This window comes from Musca autumnalis, unplaced genomic scaffold (assembly GCF_047663935.1).
Source record: "Musca autumnalis isolate F117 unplaced genomic scaffold, ASM4766393v1 scaffold_1, whole genome shotgun sequence".
NCBI lineage: Eukaryota > Metazoa > Arthropoda > Insecta > Diptera > Muscidae > Musca > Musca autumnalis.
The window spans coordinates 262,528,591-262,550,496 of NW_027411644.1; the positions used below are offsets into that span (position 1 = coordinate 262,528,591).

The 21,906-nt window shown below is 36.1% G+C and overlaps 1 protein-coding gene across 45 annotated transcripts in view; it reads left to right on the plus strand.

Moving 5' to 3' along the window:
* Positions 1 to 21,906, plus strand: part of aralar1 (calcium-binding mitochondrial carrier protein aralar1) — a 116,090-nt gene that overhangs the window by 67,456 nt on the left and 26,728 nt on the right. For 40 of the 45 annotated variants that reach the window (XM_073961029.1, XM_073961022.1, XM_073961027.1 and 37 more), the window contains one exon: positions 21,431 to 21,583. In XM_073961029.1, coding sequence (XP_073817130.1) covers positions 21,431 to 21,583 — 153 coding nt within the window. Of the gene's footprint in view, positions 1 to 5,240; positions 9,523 to 12,127; positions 12,719 to 21,430; positions 21,584 to 21,906 lie in introns of those variants that run through there. The other 5 variants (XM_073961068.1, XM_073961070.1, XM_073961067.1 and 2 more) reach the window with 5 other exon arrangements.

Sequence of the window (21,906 nt, forward strand, 5' to 3'; positions counted from 1 at the left end):
AGCCACATATGGTGACATAGGGCTTTTTACAACTTTCGGGATGTTTTAACAAGAAATATGGACCTGCTCCTGAAAAAACTTTTACCGTCGTAATGGAGGTAGCGAATGCAAATCGCTTCAACAAAAATCAAAGTAATTCGAGAGCAGGTCTTAAAGTGAATTTATCCGAAATTGTGTTTGGGAGGTACCAAAAGGAGTGGACAAATATAAATATAGTCCATATTCGAACCTGATCTATATCTGGTAGATATATTAGGATGTGCAGGGTATGGATTACATCAGTCCCTCCCTTCAAGAGTTATCGTGCGCATATTTTTTTCGAAGATTTTTTAATTTTTGTGTGGGGGAGGTACCTGAAGGAGTGGACTGACATGGTTTATCTTCGAACTTAAACTACGTTTGGACAAAATATTACGAAGGCCAAATTTTGGACCGAATTGCAGATCCGTTCGAGATTTATCTTGCGCTCCAACCACTACACACGGTGTCATAGGGGTTTTTTTGCACCTTTCAGGCTATTTTCTCAGGAAGTATGGACTTGCCCCTTATGAAACTTGTACCATCGTATGGGGGACAGCGAATACAAGTTGTTACAATACAAATCAAAGCGATTCGAGAGCAGGTCCTAAACTGAACTTTTCCGAAATTTTGTGTGGGAGGTACCCGAAGGAGTGGACCGATTGAGTCCATATTTAAACCTCATCTAAGTCTGGTAGAACTTTCACGATGTACAAAGTGTGGGCCAAATCGGTTACTCCCTTCAAGAGTTATCGTGCGCACAAATTTTCCGAACATTTTCGAACTTTTGTGGGGGAGGTACCGGAAGGAGTGGACCGATATAACCCATCTTCGAACTTAAACTAAGTTTGGGCAAAATATTACGAAAGCCAAATTTTGAACCGAATCGGTTGCTCCGTTCGAGAGTTATCGTACGCACCAGCCAGCCAGACAGACAGACGGACGGACGGACATGGTTAAATTAACTCCAAATTGTCTGAAACACATTTCGTCCAAACATACTTGGGGTCTAAAACCATTATTTCGATGAGGCACATTTTGCCCGTATGAAAGTGTATATACCCTCGTTAGCATAAATGCTGAGGGTATAAAAATGGCAAAAATTTCCTTGTCAGACCAATCAATCAATTTATTATTATTTTCCAAAGCACAATTTTCACTGTTAACCCTATTAATTTGATACTACAACCTGTAATTTTCAATGGTCCACCTTTTGAAATTTGCCGCTATTATTTTTTAATTATTTGTTATAATATGTATTTATTGACATAATCACTTTGCACTTTACAAGCATACATATTTTGGCCTCTCAACTATATGCATTTTACTCTCTCACTATCTATAATAAAACACCGGTAGTCAAAAGAACTCAATGAGCACAATAAATCCCATAACAAACAATCATATATCCAATATAAAAAAATTAATTGATTTCAATTGTGGAGATAAGAAAATTGTATGGCCAGTTTGAATAAGAGAACAGACAAAAATACAAACTAAATAAAAAATACTCTGAGATGATGAAACTCTTTATACAATTTTCGTAATGCAATCTCAAAAATTTTAAAGAGTGTGGAAGAGTAACAACATGTTTTTGAATGAGATACTGATCAGCAAACAAAACAAGTTGTTATATTGAGAAAATATTCCATTTATGGTAGAGGGCACAGTATTCAAAAAGAAAAAATACCAAGCGGCAAAATAAACAACACTTTGTCAGCCGGTGAAAAGATATTGGTTCAAAATTTCTTAAACAAAAATTTACTTTATGAATAAAGGTGTGAAATGTATGAAATCTCATAATGGGTCATTGCATTTATTGGATATTTTTTTTCGTAAAATTATACAAATTTTATTTTATTTTTGCCTTATTAATGCGAAGGTCATTTATAGTGTTTTTATTTAATTAATTCTCTTTCGAGTTGAGCTGTTATGACATTGACAAATTAGGAGTCTACCGAAGTCCCACACATCATCCAACCATTATGCTACGTTTCACGGTGGTTAAGTCCGATCATCAGGCATATTAGGATTTTGTTTTTGTGGCAGACGAAGTCTTGATACGTTTAACTCATAGATGGTCAAAATTACTCTTAAATACGTTTTAAGGGAAAAATTAAAACAGCGTTTTTGTTAGATTTTTTTACTTTTTAAATATTTTTAAGAAACGGGCGTCATCTTAAACATTATAAAAACAATTTTATTAAAAATACAATAACAAAACAACTCGTAATTGTTTATTTATGTCGTTACAACGAAAAAGAGAAACAAACCACATCAACGCCTATCTATGGTTTAACTATACTGATGTCGTTGTATGTATAGTTGATACCGATTTTTTTCTCGCAAAACACACCAAGCACTGCCTTATTTGCTTGCGCAAGTACCCATGCTTCGGAACCATACTCTAGCACCGACAGTATCAACGTTTTGTAAAGTTTTACTTTTGTTTGACAAGATGTGGCTTTGTTCTTAAACTGCTTACTTAAGCCAAAGCAGCATCTGTTGGCCAATACCATTCTTCTTTTTATTTCACAACTGATGTTGTTTGTTGTGTTTATGGCGGTGGCGAGGCCGACAAGGTTTTTGACTACTTCAAAATTATAGGAACCAACTTCCACAGTTGATCCGAGTTCTATGAACGAATTGCGCCATTTTTTCTAACATGCACCTCGTACATGGACGTAGCCACGAATAGGGCAGCTGCCCACCCCACCCCCTAGAACGACCAAAAGCATTCCTGGCTACGCCCATGACCTCGTATAACCTTTTCCAGCAGTATGTTGAGCAAGTCAAACGAAAAAATGTCTCCTTATATGAAACCTTTTTTTGTACTAAACTCTTCGGAGAGGTTCTTTCCTATTTTAACTGAGGTTATCAGTAGACAGCGGAATTTTATGCAACCCATATTTTTGATCCGATTCATATCAAATGTTGGGACTGGGCATATTTTTGGATTCTGATTAAATTGCAATCGAAACATATTACATATGCAAAATTATGAAAAATGCAAAAATGTTTATGCATTTTACATATATTTCAATAATAGGTACAAAAATGATTGTATGTAAAATTTTACTGTTTAAAATTCTTTTTAGACAAGTCAATTAAATAGTTAAACGTATAACCACAGCCTCAACCTTCAACATACCGAAAATCGGGAGGTGTCGTTCTATGTGGGCTATATGAAGGCCTGAACCTAAACCGAAAAATTTAAGGTGGAAAGTTTTATACCCCCAACGAAGACTAAATACCAACTTTCAGTCATTTCGGTGGGATATTGAGGCTACAACTTTCAAAATACCGAAAATCGGGAGGTACCATTCTATGAGGGCTATATGAAGACGTGGACCTATACCGACAAATTTCAGGTGTAAAGTTTTATACCCTCAACGAAGACTTAATACCAAATTTCACCCATTTCGGAGGGATATTGAGGCCAAAACCTTATAAATACCAGAAATCCGGAGGTACCGTTCTATGGGGGCTATATGAAGACGTGAACCTATACCGAGAAATTTCAGGTGGAAAGTTTTATACCCCCAAGGAAGACTTAGTACCAAATTTCACCTATTTCGGAGGAATATTGAGGCGACAACCTTCTAAATACCAGAAATCCGGAGGTACCGTTCTATGGGGGCTATATGAAGACGTGAACCTATACCGAGAAATTTCAGGTGGAAAGGTTTATACCCCCTACGAAGACTAAATACCAAATTTCAGTCATTTCGGTGGAATATTGAGGCTACAACTTTCAAAATACCGAAAATCGGGAGGTAACGTTCTATGGGGGCTATATGAAGACGTGGACCTATACTGACAAATTTCAGGTGGAAAGTTTTATACTCCCAACCAAGACTATATACAACATGTCAGCCATTTAAGTGTGATGTTGAGGCCACAAGCTTCAAAATATCGGAAATCGGGAGATAACGTTCTATGGGGGCTATATGAAGACGTGGACCCATGCGGACAAATTTCAGGTGTAAAGTTACATACCCCTAACGAAGACTTAATACCACATTTCTGCCATTTTAGTGCGATTTTTGGACCATAAATCCTTGTATACATTTTTCCATATGCTCATTTTATGCAAATATGTAAAAATATGTCAAAATATGCACGATATGCAAAATATGCAAACATTTCTGGACCTAATTCGTTTTATTTTGTGATAAAACGAGTTTTTGTCCAATCAGATTTTCTCTACGACCATCCTAACCGTATATGCATTTGCATAGGATTCAGCTGTCTAGTTATCAGTTAAAACCATCTTACAAAGCTGAATGAGCTTTACGGGGATACCAAATTTAGACATGACTTAGAATATTTTGCATGTATAGGATTATCGAAGGCTGCTTTATATTTATAATCGACAAAAAGGTGGTAGGTGCCCATCTGCATCTCTTGGGTCTTCTCCAGGATTTGTCGCAGGGTAAATATCTGATCAATGGTGGACTTGCCAGGTCTAAGGCCGCATTGGTATGGCCCAATTATTTCGCTCAATACAGGCTTCAAAAGACTTATGACTCTGTAGTTAGACCATACTTAATTCTTTTCTTAATTCCTTTCTTGTGGACGGGACACAGGAAGCTCAGGTTCCAATTGCCGGGTACAAGTTCTTCCTGCCAGATCGTGCTAACTAGCTGATGCATACACTAACTATATCAGCGTGTCGCCTCCGGTTTTGAAATGCTCGGATGGTAGGCCATCGACTCCTGCTGTCTATTTTTCTTCAACAGGTTTATTTCTGTGTTCAACTCATCTTGGCCGGGCGGTATACATTCCACACCCATTTCTGAGATTGGATCTGTGGTATCTTCGTCGTCTTCGCTAGTATTGTATACCAACAGTTTGGAAAAATGTTTTTTCCATATCCTAAGCACAGGAGTGGGCAATACTTTGCCACTGTCTTGTATGTTATCTGTACGTGGAGTGATTTCATTAAGCAATTGGTCCAGCTAAGTGAAAGATGCTGTGGCTGTCTGTTGTGTTTGCTGCTTACCGATGTCCAACATCCGTATTGTGTCTGTTCGTACTATATTTGTTACGTTTAATCTGGTACGTACCTTTGCTGCAACAAGGTAGTGGTCCGAGTTTGCTCCTCGGAACGATCATACCTCCAATATGCTCGATGAATGTCTTCCACCTATCACAACGTGATCAATTTGATTTCTTGTTCATTGATCTGGAGGTTTTAGCTGCAATGGCTAGAATTTGATGGGTGACGTAGGGGATGGAAGATACCAAGGAACGGTCCTGACCGGTTTTAACATGGCAAAGCCCAGGATTTATCTTGGTCCCTCTTTCATCCCAAGTGGACACTGACCTCCCCGTGGTGTCACCTGGGGAACTGCCTTTAACACCCGTTAAAGGTAGTGAGCTAACATGTGCCGCGCGTTCACCCATAAGAACGTTAAAAACTTGGGTTTGGGCGTCGGGTTAGTAACCCTCCCCTAGAAAAAACAGCCTACTATGAAAAAACGAAAGAAAAGAAAAACAAACCCCTCTAAAGTTGACGAACCCCGCAAACGTTTTAAGGACCATGATCTGCGAATCTGCACCTGGAATGTTCGCACTCTTTATAGAGAAGGTGCAGTCTTCGCATTGGCAGACGTACTTGAAAAGTACAAGACCGATATTACTGCCATACAGGAAATACGATGGATTGGGAAAGGCGTCACAACAACACCTAAAGGTGACGCACTGTATTATAGCTGCCATGACGTAAAGCATGAGTTTGGTTGTGGATTCGTAGTTAGTCGGAGACTAAAACATCTTGTATCCAGCTTCACTCCAGTGAATGAAAGACTTGCTGCTATTCGAATAAAAGCTAAATTCTTCAACATCAGCTTTATTTGCGCTCATGCTCCCACTGAAGAAAAGGACGAACAGACCAAAGATATATTTTACGAGCGCTTAGATGAAACATATGACCGTTGCCCTGCCCATGACATTAAAATCATTCTAGGCGATTTTAATGCCAAAATTGGAAAGGAGAATATCTTTGGCCCAACAGTCGGGAAATTCAGTCTCCACAGTGAAACATCTGACAATGGTATGAGACTGATAGACTTTGCAGCTGCAAAAAACATGGTAGTTAGCAGTACCAGATTTAATCATCTCGATATTCATAAGGGCACCTGGCTGTCTCCAGATCAGAAAACAAGAAACCAAATTGATCATGTTGTGATAGATGGAAGACATTCATCGAGCGTGTTGGATGTACGATCGTTCCGAGGCGCAAACATTGATTCGGACCACTACCTTGTTGCAGCAAAGGTACGCACCCGCTTAAACGTAGCAAACAAAGTACAAACAGCCACAACACGAAAGTTAGACAACGGTAAGCTGCAATCACAACAGATAGCCACAGCATATTCCACTCAACTAGCCCAATTGCTTAATCAAAGCCCTCCTCATCCCGATAACATATCAGCGCAATGGCAAAGCATTGCCCACTCCATGCAAACAGCCGCAAAATCCATACTTGGATACCAGAGACCTCCACCAAGGAATCCATGGTATGATGAGGAGTGTCGTGCTGCCACCGAAGAGAAAAATGCGGCATATAAGGCTACTTTACAATCCGTAGCAACGCGTAGCGCACGAGAGAGATACAGGGAGAAAAGGAGAGAGGAGAAACGTCTTTTCCGCAGGAAAAAGAGAGAGAGATGGAAAAGCGGGAGTGTGAAAAAATCGAGATGTACAGGAGCCAGAATGAAGTCCGAAAATTCTACCAAAGAGTCAAGCATCAAACTGATGGCTTTGGTACAGGCACATCCTCCTGTAGAGACCAGCAAGGTAATTTGGTAACTGATACAGATAGTGTACTCAGGATATGGAAAGAACATTTTTCAAATCTGTTGGTATCCAATAGCAGCGAAGACGACGAAGATACCACAGTCCCAATCCCAGAAGATGGTATTGAATGTATACCGCCCAGCCAAGATGAGGTAAAGACAGCAATAAATCGGCTGAAGAATAATAAGGCAGCAGGGGCCGATGGCTTACCAGCCGAGCTATTCAAAACCGGAGGCGACACGCTGATAAGGTGTATTCATCAGCTAGTTAGCACCATCTGGCAGGAAGAACGAGTACCCGACGATTGGAACCTGAGTATCCTGTGCCCCGTCCACAAGAAGGGAGATAAGACTGTATGCTCTAACTATAGGGGCATAAGTCTACTCCCTATTGCCTACAAGATCGTGTCAGGGATATTGTGCGAACGACTAAAGCCAATGGTCAACGAGATTATTGGACCATACCAATGCGGCTTTAGACCTGGCAAGTCCACCATTGACCAGATATTTACCCTGCGGCAAATCCTGGAGAAGACCCAAGAGATGCAGATCGACACCTACCACCTTTTTGTCGATTATAAAGCAGCCTTCGACAGTCCGCTGCGCTCAAAGGTATTCCAAGCCATGTCTGAATTTGGTATTCCCGCAAAGCTCATCCGACTTTGTAAAATGACTTTAACTGACACGAGGTCCTCAGTTAAAATAGGAAAGAACCTCTCCGAAGAGTTTGGTACCAAAAGAGGTTTCAGACAAGGAGACAGCCTTTCGTGTGACCTCTTCAACATCCTGCTAGAAAAGGTTATACGAGAGGCAAACGTCAAAAGAAGTGGCACAATCTACACCAATAGTCACATGTTACTTGCTTATGCTGATGATATAGACATCATGGGCCGATCAGTAAAAGAAGTAACTGATACCTTTATGAAGGTCGAAGGAGAATCTGCTAAAGTGGGTCTGGCGGTAAACGGTGAGAAGACCAAGTTAATGGTGTCGACGCGCAATGCGTCCATTGAGCTCGGACCGACTGTGGAAGTTGGTTCCTATAATATTGAGGTAGTAAAAGACTTCGTCTACCTCGGCACCTCCGTAAACACAACAAACGACATCAGTTGTGAAATAAAAAGAAGAATTGTATTGGCCAACAGATGCTACTTTGGATTAAGTAAGCAGTTTAAAAACAAAGCCACATCTCGTCAAACAAAAATAACGCTCTACAAAACACTGATACTACCCGTGCTGATGTATGGCTCCGAAGCCTGGGTACTTGCGCAAGCAGACATGGCAGTGCTTGGTGTGTTTGAGAGAAAAATTCTTCGAAAGATCTACGGACCAATCTGCGTTGACGGTGAATATCGACGTCGCATGAACCACGAGCTGTATCTGCTATACAACGACATGAATATTGTTAAACGTATCGAGAAGCAGCGATTGCGTTGGCTAGGCCATATCAAAAGAATGAGCGATGATGAACCCGCTAAAAAGGCGTATGAATACATGCCACATGGCGGTGCACGCAGAATTGGCAGGCCAAGGAATAGATGGCGCAAACAAGTGGATGATGAGATGAAAAGGCGCGGTATTCCAGAGTGCAAAGCAACAAATAGAGAGGAATGGAGATCTCTTCTTAGTTCGGCCTATAGAACAAATGTTCTGTAATGGGCCAGCTAAGTAAGTAAGTAAGTAAGGCTAGAATTTGGTATTTACTCTTCGTTAGGGGAACAATATATTTCTCGCAGAAAATGATCGGTCACATACTAGACCGGCACCTGCCTATTTTCGATATTTTGAAGATTTTAACCACATTATCCAACACTTTTGAGGTATAAAACATTCCGGAAAATAATTGTCGTTATAGGTCCATATTTTGATGTGGCCATATCACACATATGCTAAACAGAATGTGCCTCTTTGAAATAATACTCCCTAATACTTCTTCAAAACACAGACCAAGTTTAAAGATGACATCGATCGGTCCAATCCTTCACAAAATTCAAAACCTTTTCGGTTGAACGCAATTCAAGAGCTGTTCTCAGATTTTGTCCTTGTGGTCTCTATACAGGGGTATATTATTTCTTAAGGAAATGTATACTTCCTGAGATGCTAACCCGAAAGCTCTTTGAATACTGATTAGTACAACGTATTCTTTATTTGGGTCTAAAAAATTGCCCTTGAACGTTGTCAACGCAAGTAGTCGTTGATGTCCACTTGACAAATAAATAGGTTTGTTCGCGACGTCAAAGTTGGATCTTTTCATAGGTTATAGTCTTTTGTTGTGGTATATATGTTTGTCAAAATGTTGTATATTATTGTTGGCAACACCAGGGAATACGTCGTCTCCAAAAAAGATAGATACCTTTATGTAACAATACAGAAAGTACAGCATCTATAGGAGTGTTTTGAGTTTTTGGGCAAATTTCTCAGGAAGTATGGAGTTGCCCCCCAAAAAAAAATGGACGAAATCGCTTTCTCCCTTCGAGGGTTATCTGATCTATGCCTGGAAATTGTTGAACTTTTGTGGAATTAAAACTAAGTTTGGACATAATGTTAATTACTTACTTAGCTGGCTCATTACAGAACATTTGTTCCATAAGACGAACTAAGAAAAGATCTCCATTTCTCTCTGTTTGTTGCTTCGCTTTTTGGAATACCGAATACGATACCTGAAATTTGAACCAATTGGTGGATCCATTCGAAAGTTATCGTGAGTACCAGCCAGAAAGACAGGCAGACGGACGGACATGACTAAATTTACTCCAAATTGTCTGAATCGGATTTCGTCCAAATATGCATGGGGTCTAAAACCATTATTTCGATGAAGCACATTTTGCCCGTATGCAAGTGTATATGGTAATATTTAAAATGTTTTACAATCGTTGAAGTTGAGGTTCACCATTTAATAAGTCGCGAACTGTCAATATATTTTATATAATATGCATACATTTATATTAATTGAAGTGTTTTAGCCGCGGTCTCATAATATAGACCATAATAAATAAATTACGTGGAAGCTGCGTTGGTGGTAATATAAAAAAATGGGTAAAAATGTGTTGAAGTTAGCAAGCTTTTTTGTGTTTTTTCTTGATTTCTGGTCAAACCAGGGAAAATTCAGACCTGAGCTCAAAGAAAGAATTGAAGAATACCCCTTGGGCAACATGATTCTAATGTGTGACTTCTCGATATATACAGTGCATCCCCCTAAAATCGATACTGACATTTTGAAGTTTTTTGAATTTTTCTTATAATTGGAGGGCGCAACCAGATAATGACCTAATCTGTTTATTGGATTGTAGAACTCGTGATTCCACGTCGTTTGATGTATATCTCATGAGTGTGCTCCCCACAGCTCCCTAGTAATAGGAGTCCAAAGTCGAATTTTTGGTGCGTAATTTTTCTTTAAAAACCTATTTTTTGGCTTAAAAATTTACAACTGAGACTCAGGTACCCTTGAACACCGCGTGATTTTAGTTTTTTTCCGCGCCGGATTCAATGAGCCCTACCGCGATCGAATCCATCCACTAAAACCGCTGATATAGATACCCTGAAAATAGGAAAATAAGCAAAATTTTATTTTGACTAATCCGCATACTTAACCGCGATTGTCCTTAAATTTTTTTACATAAATGGAATCCTTTATACACGATTATAGTATTTGTCAAAAAGGTGTGTCATGAATTTCAGAGATTCGGGAGTAGTATTCGTATTTAACCAAAAATAGAATCAGGTAGCACATCCGCGGTTCTTTACGAATCTGTATAAAATTTGTCTTATTGACGTATTTTTAACAGGGGGTCACTGAAATCGGATGCGCCTTATAATCATATGAACATCGCGTTATTTTTACCCACATGAAGCATTTTGGTGTAGTAAGATGCAACTGATGGCACACTTTGGCGGTTAAATGAAACATGGAAAAATGCAAACATATTGACAGAGATGCACTCGGTCTATGCGAAAGCACATGCGCCTCAACTGATTTTAACTATTTCGCGCGTTATACGGTTTTTAACTTTTATGTTTTTTCTTTGATTGTAATATCAATATCACTCGTTATTTCCTAATTCTATTGCTTATAACACTAAGCAAATATACTTCACGATGATAAACTATTTTCCTTGAAGAGGTTTTAGCAAAATAATACAGGTTTTGTTTGGAAATTTAGCGAAATAGTAGAATAACTCACAAAAAATTTTCTCAAATTTTTCGTATTAAACAAAAAAATATATTCTTGAAATAATGTTCCAACAATAAACTTTTGTCTTTTGTTGTAGCTGCAATATGCAATTTAAAATCCTAATATATAAAATTTTGGTCTCACATTTTTCTGGACACTGTCTAGATTCTGTACGTATTTTTAATTTATTTTTTTTAGAGATTTTTATAGACTCTGAGTTAGAATAAATAAAATTTACTCCAAGATTCCTTCATTATTTTTTGATTTTCCGCGAAAATGAAAATAAATTTAGCAAATATTTAGGCGTCTAGGGATAGATATTAAATGTTGTTACCGATTTATATATACATTTTGGTATTGCAACACAAAGGGAATTTTTAAATATTTTTTCTTTATAAGGGAATAAAACCCCCCATAACTTTTGGGCGCAGCATCCAATTTTGTGAACGCGAACAGATTTGAAACCACGATTTTTTTCTTAACCCATGTACCAAAAATCGTGAATGTGCTTGTAAAAATTTTTTTAAGGTTTTTTTCGATGGAATTGTAACGGAAATTTGAAGTTTACCATATACCCTTATTATGGGTACTTTACACGATATGTTTTTTACATATGAATTGTCACTTTTTAAATACAAAATGTACATGCAGAGTGACAACACATAAGTAAAATAACATATCGTGTAAAGTACCCATTAGAATAAATGCTAAGGGTATAAAAATGTTCGGATTTCTCGAAATGTTTGGCTTTATATAGATGGTTAAAAAAAACTAACTTTACTACGCCTTTCATTAATATACCAACCTCGTTTGTTGTACTGAATATATTAATAATTTCTTATCAGCGCCCAACAGAATTAAGCAGATTAATATGCTTAATAATACGCATGAATTGTTTATTTATTTATGCATAAAATTTAGTTTGTTTTATGTCTAATCTACACCTGTTTACAGGCACTGAATATGTTTTCGAAAATGAATTAAAATTCTCTTTATTGCTTGGATTTTAAGATTAAAAAAAACTAAAGTTCTCTTAGATTTTATCATTTGGGAGCTTATTTCCAATTGTTTTTGAGCTTGCCCACTAATGTTGGACACTGTGCTCCACAAGCTGTATGGCTCCATACTATGGAGCAGTTAATAACTCATTGTTGAACTAAGAGAAAATACCGGAAGAGTTAGTCACCACCTCATGAAAAAAGTGACAACCTGATTCTTTTTTCGTTTTGTTTATATTCGATATTCGCAAGGGGGGAGCAATAGTTTCTTTTCCACATTAAAGTTGTTCTGGTTGTTTTGTTTTTGAGAGAGTACCTTCTTTTTGTTTTGGGGAAGAGACTTGTGTTGGGGTTTTTGGTTCTCATCCACTTAGAAGTCTTTTAGCGGTTAACAAGTTTAGTTCTGATTTTGTCGGTGGTGACAACGGCGGTGCGGTAAAACAATTTCGTTCGTTTTGTTTTTTTGCAAACACAAGACGACTTATGCTTTTTTCTTCAACTCTCAATTCCACGTGGAGTTATTGTTTGAGAGTTAGTCGTTTATAATTCATGGAAACCTATTAAATAAACAGAATATTAAAATACAGAATTTGTGTTGCATAAATGATATTGTAATTGAAAACGTGTTTTGATATACAAAAAACAACCAACTAATTGAATTCTTTGTTAGTGAATAAAAGAAACAATTCTAAAATTTGTCCGCCATGCCATTAAAAAAGGCTCAAAGTGTACGTAAAAGAAATTTTGTTGTTGTTACTTACATACATACATATGTTAATATTACCTCATGCCAATAATTAGTATCATCTCTCTCATCAATTCAATTCTTTACACTGAAAAAAAAAAAACAAATAATATATAAAATTTTCTATTGTAACAATTTTAATTTCAAGAAAACAAAGATTTAGGGGAAGCTTTTAACAGATACTTACAATAAGGCATACAGTTAGGGTGATCCAATTTACCCGAGGTTGTGAACCAAATGTTTGCATTAAAAAACGGTTCTAATCCACCGAATAATACGCGAAAATCCTTTTAAGGCTTATTGAAGTACCAACCGAAACCAAAAATTACAGGGTATGATCAGATTGGAAACGGGTTTTTTATAAGACACTGAAAAGTCGAAAAATATATTTCATGGCCGATCACGAAAAAGGTAGCGATCAAGAAGATTATGTATACGACTGAAGGTCGACCATCTTCTTAATATTTTAATTTTAAAATATTTTATAAAGCAAGAAGAATTTTGAATAAAGTATTGTGTACGGGTTAGTTCAAGGGTTAACATTTTCACAATGTTATTGGTTTGGCTTTCATTCGATATTCAGTGTAACCGGGTCTTACGGTAACTGGTTACGATCGCCGTCAAAGCCTTATAGGACATACCTTAAAGGACTCGACACAATCTGTGAAGAAGACTTAAACAAAGGAATGTACAGTGTCCACTTTTACGAAAAATCAGGCCAAAACTCTAAAAATGAATGGATTTTGACCCAACCTTGGGTTCTCATGTTTTTTAGGTCGCTGGTCTCATTATCAGCCTTTAGGCTAGAAAGGGTATATACACATTCATACGGGCATAATGTGCCACATCGAAATAATGGTTTTAGACCCCAAGTATGTTTGGACGAAATGTGTTTCAGACAATTTGGAGTCGATTTAGCAATGCCCGTCCGTCTGGCTGGTGCGCACGATAGCTCTGAAACGGATGAGCCGATTTGGTCCAAATTTTAGCTATCGTAATATTTTGTCCAAACTTATTTTAAGTTCGAAGATGAGCCATATCGGTCTACTCCTTCAGGGACGTCCCACACAAAATTTCGGAAAAATTCAGTTTAGGGCCTGCTCTCGAATCGCTTTCATTTTTGTTGTAGCAACTTATATTCACTGCCCCCATACGACGGTACAAGTTTCATCAGGGGCAAGTCCATACTTCCTGAGAAAATAGCCTGAAAGGTGGCACCGTGTCTAGTGGTTGGATAGCTCTCGAACGGATCTGCCGTTTCTGTCCAAAATGTGGCCTTTGTAATATTTTGTACAAACTTAGTTTAAGTTCGAAGATAAGCCATATCGGTCCACTCCTTCAGGTACCTCCCGCACAAAACTTCAAAAATGTTCGGAAAATTGTGCGTACGATAACTCTTGATGGAGGTGACAGATTTGGTCCATACTTTACACATCCTAATATATCTACAAGGTATAGGTCAGGTTCGAATATGGACTATATTTGTCCACTCCGACGGGTACTTCCCACACACATTTTTGGATATATTCACTTTAAGACGTGCTCTCGGATCACTTTGATTTTTGTTGAAGCAACTTGCATTCGCTGCCTCAATTACGACAGTAAAAGTTTTTTTCAAGGGCAAGTTCATACTTCTTGAGAAAAAAGCCCGAAATTTGTAAAAACCACCTATGGCACCATATGTAGTGACTGGAGAGCTCGAACCGAATACTGCGTTCGTCCGCACTTTGGATATCGTAATATTTCTTCGAATATTAGATGAAATTCGAAGGTGGAAGGAGTGGACCTTCCCATACCTCCCCCACAAAAGTTCGAAAATATTCGCTTAAATGGTACTCTAAATATTGTCAGTTTAAAAAAGCCCTTTCTATCGATATCGTCGCAAATTTTTGCGCTTTAATCCTATCCAAATTGTTTTGAAAACCCCCCTAAATACCCAAGTTTTTTGGAAAAAAAGTATTTCAATCCACACAGGCTGAGGGTATATCTCTGTCGGCAATGTCGACTGATACTTTTTTACTTGTTTTTCATATTATTTGAACCTCTCGCGGTCATTAAAGGGGTCTTTTTGGCCCTTCTCCTATAAAATGTGATCGTATCAGATCAAAATATTCTTCAAATTTGTTCGTCATCAATTTTGAATATAGGTCCAAGAATACAGAAAAACTCTATATCTTACCTAAACTCCAGAAATATGCAAAATTAAAAACACATTTTGGGGTTAAGGCAGTGTTGCCGAATTTGCTGATTTATCGTCATTTTGACGATTTTTTGGCCCAAATTTGAAAAATGACGATTTGACGATTTTATGGTCCAAAATGACGATTTCTCGCCTAAGCCAGAAATGCATGAATAAAAGACGATAACTACATTTTGACCAAAGTTTCACGAAAGATTTTAAGGAAAGCAATGTTCCAAACTCGATTTTGAGCTTTTTAATGTTTTATAGCAGTTTCCAGACGGATTAGCTATATTTAGGCACATATCTGGCATATCTAGGCACAGGTATTTCATAGTTTTTGCCCCACATTCAAATTACATGAGCTGAAAATTTTCCTTTAGTTTTGGTAATAGATGAAAATCTTCCTTAAAAAGTTTTCGAGATAAAATATTACTTATATATATTTTGTTATAAAAAATATGAGTCCAGCTTTATTAATTTCCTATAAATGTCCTCTTTAAGTTGTCAGCCAGTTTTGAATAAAAATTTGTATCGATTTTCGACTGCCCAACAACCAAAATGTACATACGTGTACGGACAAATATGGACAGTCACACTGTCAAGCAAGCGATATTTGAGCTAAGCTACCATTTAAAATGGCAATGTGTACCCAGCTTTACCATACTGCATTGCTTCAAACTCGATATCCATAGGAAAACTATCATCTTCTGAAAGCTGTTTTTATAGCAGTATTTAAGTGATATTGGGTTAGATTTATTGCTGTGGATTGTATATCTTATGTTGTCAGTCTCATTCACAAAAATAGCAGCGAAAAATCGCATTAAACGGTAACCAAACCGAATTTTGGACCATGTTGACGATTTTTCAAATATTGTTGACGATTTGACGATTTTTTTGACGATTTCTGATCAAAAACTGTCGGCAACGCTGGGTTAAGGTCGTACTTTATGTGAGTTTTGGCAAAATTGTCGTACAAAACATTATTCTAGAAAAATGACGTCAAAGACAAAAATGTTTTCCTCTAAATTACACTATAAATGAAATCTCTATTTGCATTACTTACCAAGGAAATATCGGTATCAATTTTGCCAAAAAAAACTAGAAACTAAAATAGGGGTGCAAGCTTCTACCATTTCTAGAGTTTTGGAAATATTTGAGTTAAGATTGTTTGGAATTCTTGCATTTCAGGTATATGCTGTCTTTCCCAACTTTACTGACAAGAATGCGAGGAATATTTTTCTTAAAAATTAATCCTCGTGTGAGTCATAAAATGATTCTTTTTGGTCCTTTTTTCCACAAATCTTTAAAATCTCCTATAAAATGTGATCGTATCAGATCAAAATATTTTAGAAATTTGTTCGTCATAAAATTTTACTAAAGGTCCTAGAATATATCAAAACTCTAGATTTTACCTAAATGCCAGGTAGTTACCCTGTATTATATTCTGACACACTAAAGTATGTACGAGTATATACATATCTGCAAGACAAAATATCACATAAAATCGAAAAGTGCAAATATGTGCAGGATGTTTTAATGGAAATTAGTAAACAACTTTTCCCTTTTTATGAAATGATAAGGTACTCAGCCCAACTCGATCTTACTCACAACTATTTTCATCATTTATTGTAAAAATGAACCTTGAAGAAAATTAAGAAGTACGGACATCAATTATTAAAGAACGCACACTTAATTTCCGACACTGAACATCTTAAACACATTTCACATACCTTTCATTACAATTACAAAGAACATATATCTAAGATGTTTATATTTAAGATGTTATGTAATCTTAGGTAAAAACTCTTGAAAATGTGATACAGGGATACGAGGTTGTAAAAAGTCATAACCCTAATATACACTTTCATACGGTTAAAATGTGTCTCATCGAAATAATGGTTTTAGAGTCTAATATTTAGACCCTAAGCATGTTTGGGCGAAATCTGTTTCAGACAATTTGGAGTTGATTTAGCCATGTCAGCCGATTCGGTCTAAAACTTGACCTCTGTAATATTTTGTCCATACTTAGTTTAAGTTCGAAGATGGGTCATATCGGTCAACTCCTTTGTGTGCCTTCCCCACAAAAGTTCAAAACTGTTGCCTAAAATGGTGTTCACGGTAACTCTCAGTAACCGATTTGGTCCCTACTTTGCACATCGTAATATTTCTGCAAGACATAGATTAGGTTCAAAAATAGACACGGTGCATCTTAACTAATTTTAAATGGAAGGTGCTTACACCTGGGAAGATTCTGAAACTACAATGCTCATAGATGAGAAATATCAAGAAACAAAAAAAATCGCTGGAGGAATTTTCAAGTAAATCGCGATTTAAGTTCACATTTTTAGGGGTTGTTTAGGTTCTCAAGATTTTGTTTGGAAACCGATAGTCCTATGTAAATGGACCTAAAGAAAATGTTGTAGCTGTGAAAATTCTTCACAAGATTGGCCTTAATGATATTTTCGTAGGTTTTACCGTTTTTGAGATATAGAAGTTCAAATTGAGACAATGCACTGACTGTATGTCTCCTTATAAAACAATATCATGCTCAGTGCGCCTTAACTAACTTTTGATGAAAACCGCTTAAACATGGCAATATTTCGCAAATTCTGAAACAGCAATGTTCTTAAATAAGAAAAATAAAAAAAGCAGAAAAAAATCGCCGGAGCGATTTTTAAATAAATCGCGATCAAAATTCACAATTTTAGGGTTTTTTAGGTTTTCACGATTTTGCTTGGAAACCGCAAGCCGTATTGAAATAAGTCTAAAGAAAATGTTGTAGCTGTAAAAATTCTCTACAAGATTGACCTTTAGGTTTTTTCGTAAGTTTTACGATTTTTGAGATATAGAGGTTCAGTTCAAATTTTTAGGTTTTTATCTTAAGTCTTCAAGATTTTGCTTGGAAACCGCAAGTCATATTAAAATGGGACTAAAGAAAATGTTGAAGCTGTGAAAATTCTCTACATGATTGGATGATTTAATTTTTCCTAGGTTGTACCATTTTCAAGATATATAAGTTTAAGTTGGGAAATTGCAGTAATGACATTGTTTTATAAGGAGGCGATACAGTCAGTGCATTGCCTCAATTTGAACTTCTATATCTCAAAAACGGTAAAACCTACGAAAATATCATAAAGGTCAATCTTGTGGAGAATTTTCACAGCTACAACAATTCTTTAGACGAATTTGCATAGGTCTCGCGATTTCCAAGCAAAATCGTGAAAACCTAAAGAACCCCTAAAAATGTGAATTTAATTCGCGATTTATTTGAAAATCCCTCCGGCGATTTTTTTTTGTTTCTTGATATTTCTCATCTATGAGCATTGTAGTTTCAGAATGTGCAAAAACTTCCCAGATGTAAGCACCTTCCATTTAAATTTGGTTAAGGCACACCGTGTAGACTATATCGGTCAACTCCTTCAGGTACCTTGCACACAAAATTAGGGAAAAGTTGCAAAAAACCCCTATGTCTAGAGGGAACTATAACTCTCGAATGGATGAAACGATTTGGTCCTATATTTGGTCTTCGTAGTTATTTCCAAACTTAGTTTAAGTTCCAAGATAATATATATATTGGTCCACTGCTTGAGGTGTCTCCCCCTCGAAGGTTAAGAAATTTTCGCTAAAATGGTGCGCATGATAAGTCTCGAAGGCAGTAACCGAGTTGGTCTATACTTTGTGCATCGTAATATTTCTGCAAATCTTACATAGAGTTCGAATATTACTATACCGGTCCAGTACTTAAGGTACCTCCCCAAAAGAGTTCAAAATTTAGTTAAAGTGAAGTTTAGAGTCTATTCGAAGATCCTTTGGATCTTTCGGTAACCAACTGAAATGACTGGAGTGCGCGCTATCTGTCGAAAAGAAATAACTACGAAAATAAAATGCGCTTCCAAAATGGACTATGCAGATGCATTCCTTCAGGTACCTCCTCTGCAATACTTTTGTGCGTTAATCAAAATATATATTTTTTGTCGCCAAGTTCATACATCCAAAAAGGGCCGCAAAATCTGAAAACCCCCTAATACATAATTATTGGGGAAAGGATTTCGGTTGATAAAAGTTTCAATTCACATCGGCAAAGCAGAGTGATAATTTTTTACTTGTTAAGGATAAGGTTGTGTCAAGAGCATTTCGAATTGACCATGAATATAATAAATTAACGATATTGGATTTAAAATGAGTATTTAAGTATATGTGTTGGAAACAGGTCTGGGGAATCGACCTCACTTCGAATTTTTTGCTTTGATTGGTCTAACTTGTACAACACACATATACCCAGTAAAAACTCCTATTACCAAATAACGCGTTTATACAGTAGTTTTTATAACAAGGACATGTCGCACCAAATAAGTAGTTATTGTATGGCCTGTAAGTCCATATATACAATAGGCAATTTTCCTTGCGGCAATTGTGAGTTTGTCGGTGAGAGAGGGTGTTGAGAGGCATAGGGTTACCATATGCCTCACCTCTCTCTCCTACAAACTGGAAATTTTCGCAAGGAAAATTGCCTAATATAAATATGGACTTATAATTGTCATTAAAGCTGGAAAAACATATTTTTTATTGGGGTGAATTCATTTTCAATTTCACAACAATCCCCATTTTTATTTTGCCCTCTGCCGGAACAGATCATGCGGACTTCTGATTTGTAAGGGTTGTTGTACATTAACATCTTTTCGTGTTTTTCTTATCTTGTTTGACAACAGTTAGCCTACTGGTAATGCAAAAAGTAATGGGATATTTCACTCCCAAATATATAGACGGTGTTTTGTTTTTTAGAGTTAATAGATGAGCTTTATCAAAATGTATCAATAATTTTACAGCTTTCCTTATCGAAAAAGTATTAAAACTAATTATTCGTACTTTTGAAGATATTTTTTGTTCGAAGTCCGATAATTCAAGAGGCCATTTAGAGCAGTTAAACTGGCAAAATATTCTGAAAACCACAATATTAACGCCCTGAAAATAAATAATTGTTTAACAACTACATTCGGTAATGAATCCTGATGATTATCTTCATGTTCTATTTTATTTATTTATTTATTTTATTTATTTATTTATTTATATATTTGTGTATACCTGCACAACAAGACAAAGTCTTATAAATTACAGTACAGGTTTATAAAACAAAACTATTTAGTTTAGTATTTAGTTTTTTCAATCATGTACATATGTACATCAATAACAACATTTAAATTATTTCCATACCACTTTTCCATTTATTCCATGTGCGACATCTGCACGGAGGAAAAAAAGGCCTCTCTAACATATGTCCCAAACATATTTTGCAGCAAACATATATTTGTTTGCAAGCAGTCCCAAACATAACATATGTATGGGTGCTTCTCCATAGTTGTGAAATAAAACACATTTTCCTCAAAGTTGAAATCGTCAGCGGGAAATCGGAATCTGGAAGCAAATGATTATATAATGTAATAAATAGGTACATTCAAATTTCAAATATATATAATATGTATAACATATTATGTATGTATATGAAAAATGTGTAGATGTAATTACCAATATTAAAGGAAGAATCCTTGTCCAATAAAATACATATTTCCATTCACCTCTTTTCCAATTTCCAATTATAATAATAATTTTTCCAAATTTCCAATTATAAAATGTATTGGGCATTTAATTTACTAAAAAACATCATTTCTTTAAGAAAACACAAAACACTGATTTATTCACTCACTTTACCGTTTTTGCTCAACGATTGTATTTAGAAAACTGAAGAAAAAATAACAACATAATTCATAATATTTTTTTCTTTTCCTCTTTGCATGCTAGGTTGGTTAGCAACAACAACAAAGCACGTAACACATGTGCTCGGCCGCATACACACAACCAAAGCAAAAACTAAGTTTTTACCCTTCCGTTTTCGCTTCTGCGTCTTCTATTAAACCATACACCAAGTTCTTTATTATAAAACGGCATTCCGCAGCCGCGAGAGCCCGGTTGTTACTTCTTTGACAAAAATCCTCTCTCCAGCCATAAAAATACATATGTTGTAACATAAAAAATATTTTGGTAACCATACAAATAAAATTGAAATATGTAACAAAATGTTGCAAACATATATTTCTTTGGACACAAACAAATTATGATTGGATCCAAACAAATATTTGTTTGGGACTGGTTGCAAACAAATATTTGTTTGGATCCAAACATATTTCTAACATATATTTTTCTGCGTGTGGTAATCAATCCAAGAGAGAAAAAAAATAAATATTATTACCCTCGTGTAGTTGCGAATATCTTGTATCTTCAGTGGTACTCAGATCAATTACTTCAATACAATTTCTGTATATTCCGCCATACACATTACAATAAAATTAGCAAATACAAAATATTAAGAGTAAGAAACGACACACGTCATATATTCTGACCTTTAGGACAGGTTCATTTTTTGTCTGTTATTATTGTTGTATATGTATGTTTGTTATATTTTTCTTTTTGATAAAACATATAATAATCATTTTTATAAATTGTTTTATTCTTTTGCAGGGTCCCTCGTTTTTAAAACGTGCCAACACCGATAAATTACGAGAAGTCTTCCTTAAGTACGCCTCATACCAGAAGAATGGTGAACATTTTATGACCAGTGAAGATTTTGTGAGAAAGTTTTTGGGTCTATTCACAGATGTTGCATTTAATGATGTAAGTATTCCAATTAAATAATTAATTAAAACAAAAACAACAAATAGAAGCAAAATAAAACAAAAATAGAAATAAAACCAATTGTCTGATGAAATTGAATTTAATTAAATGCACAATAGTTCCTATTTACGAGTATTTTATTAAATACAAATCACATGCAGACACGGTTTGTTTGCATGGCACTGATCCAAAAAGAAAAACGAAAGTGTGTTCACACCTCTTTTTTTGTTTTTATTTTATATTGTAAATAAATTTGATTAAGTTTATTGGGCATAACCCATACAAAGGTAGCCATCATCACGACCTACAATCATAAATTCAAT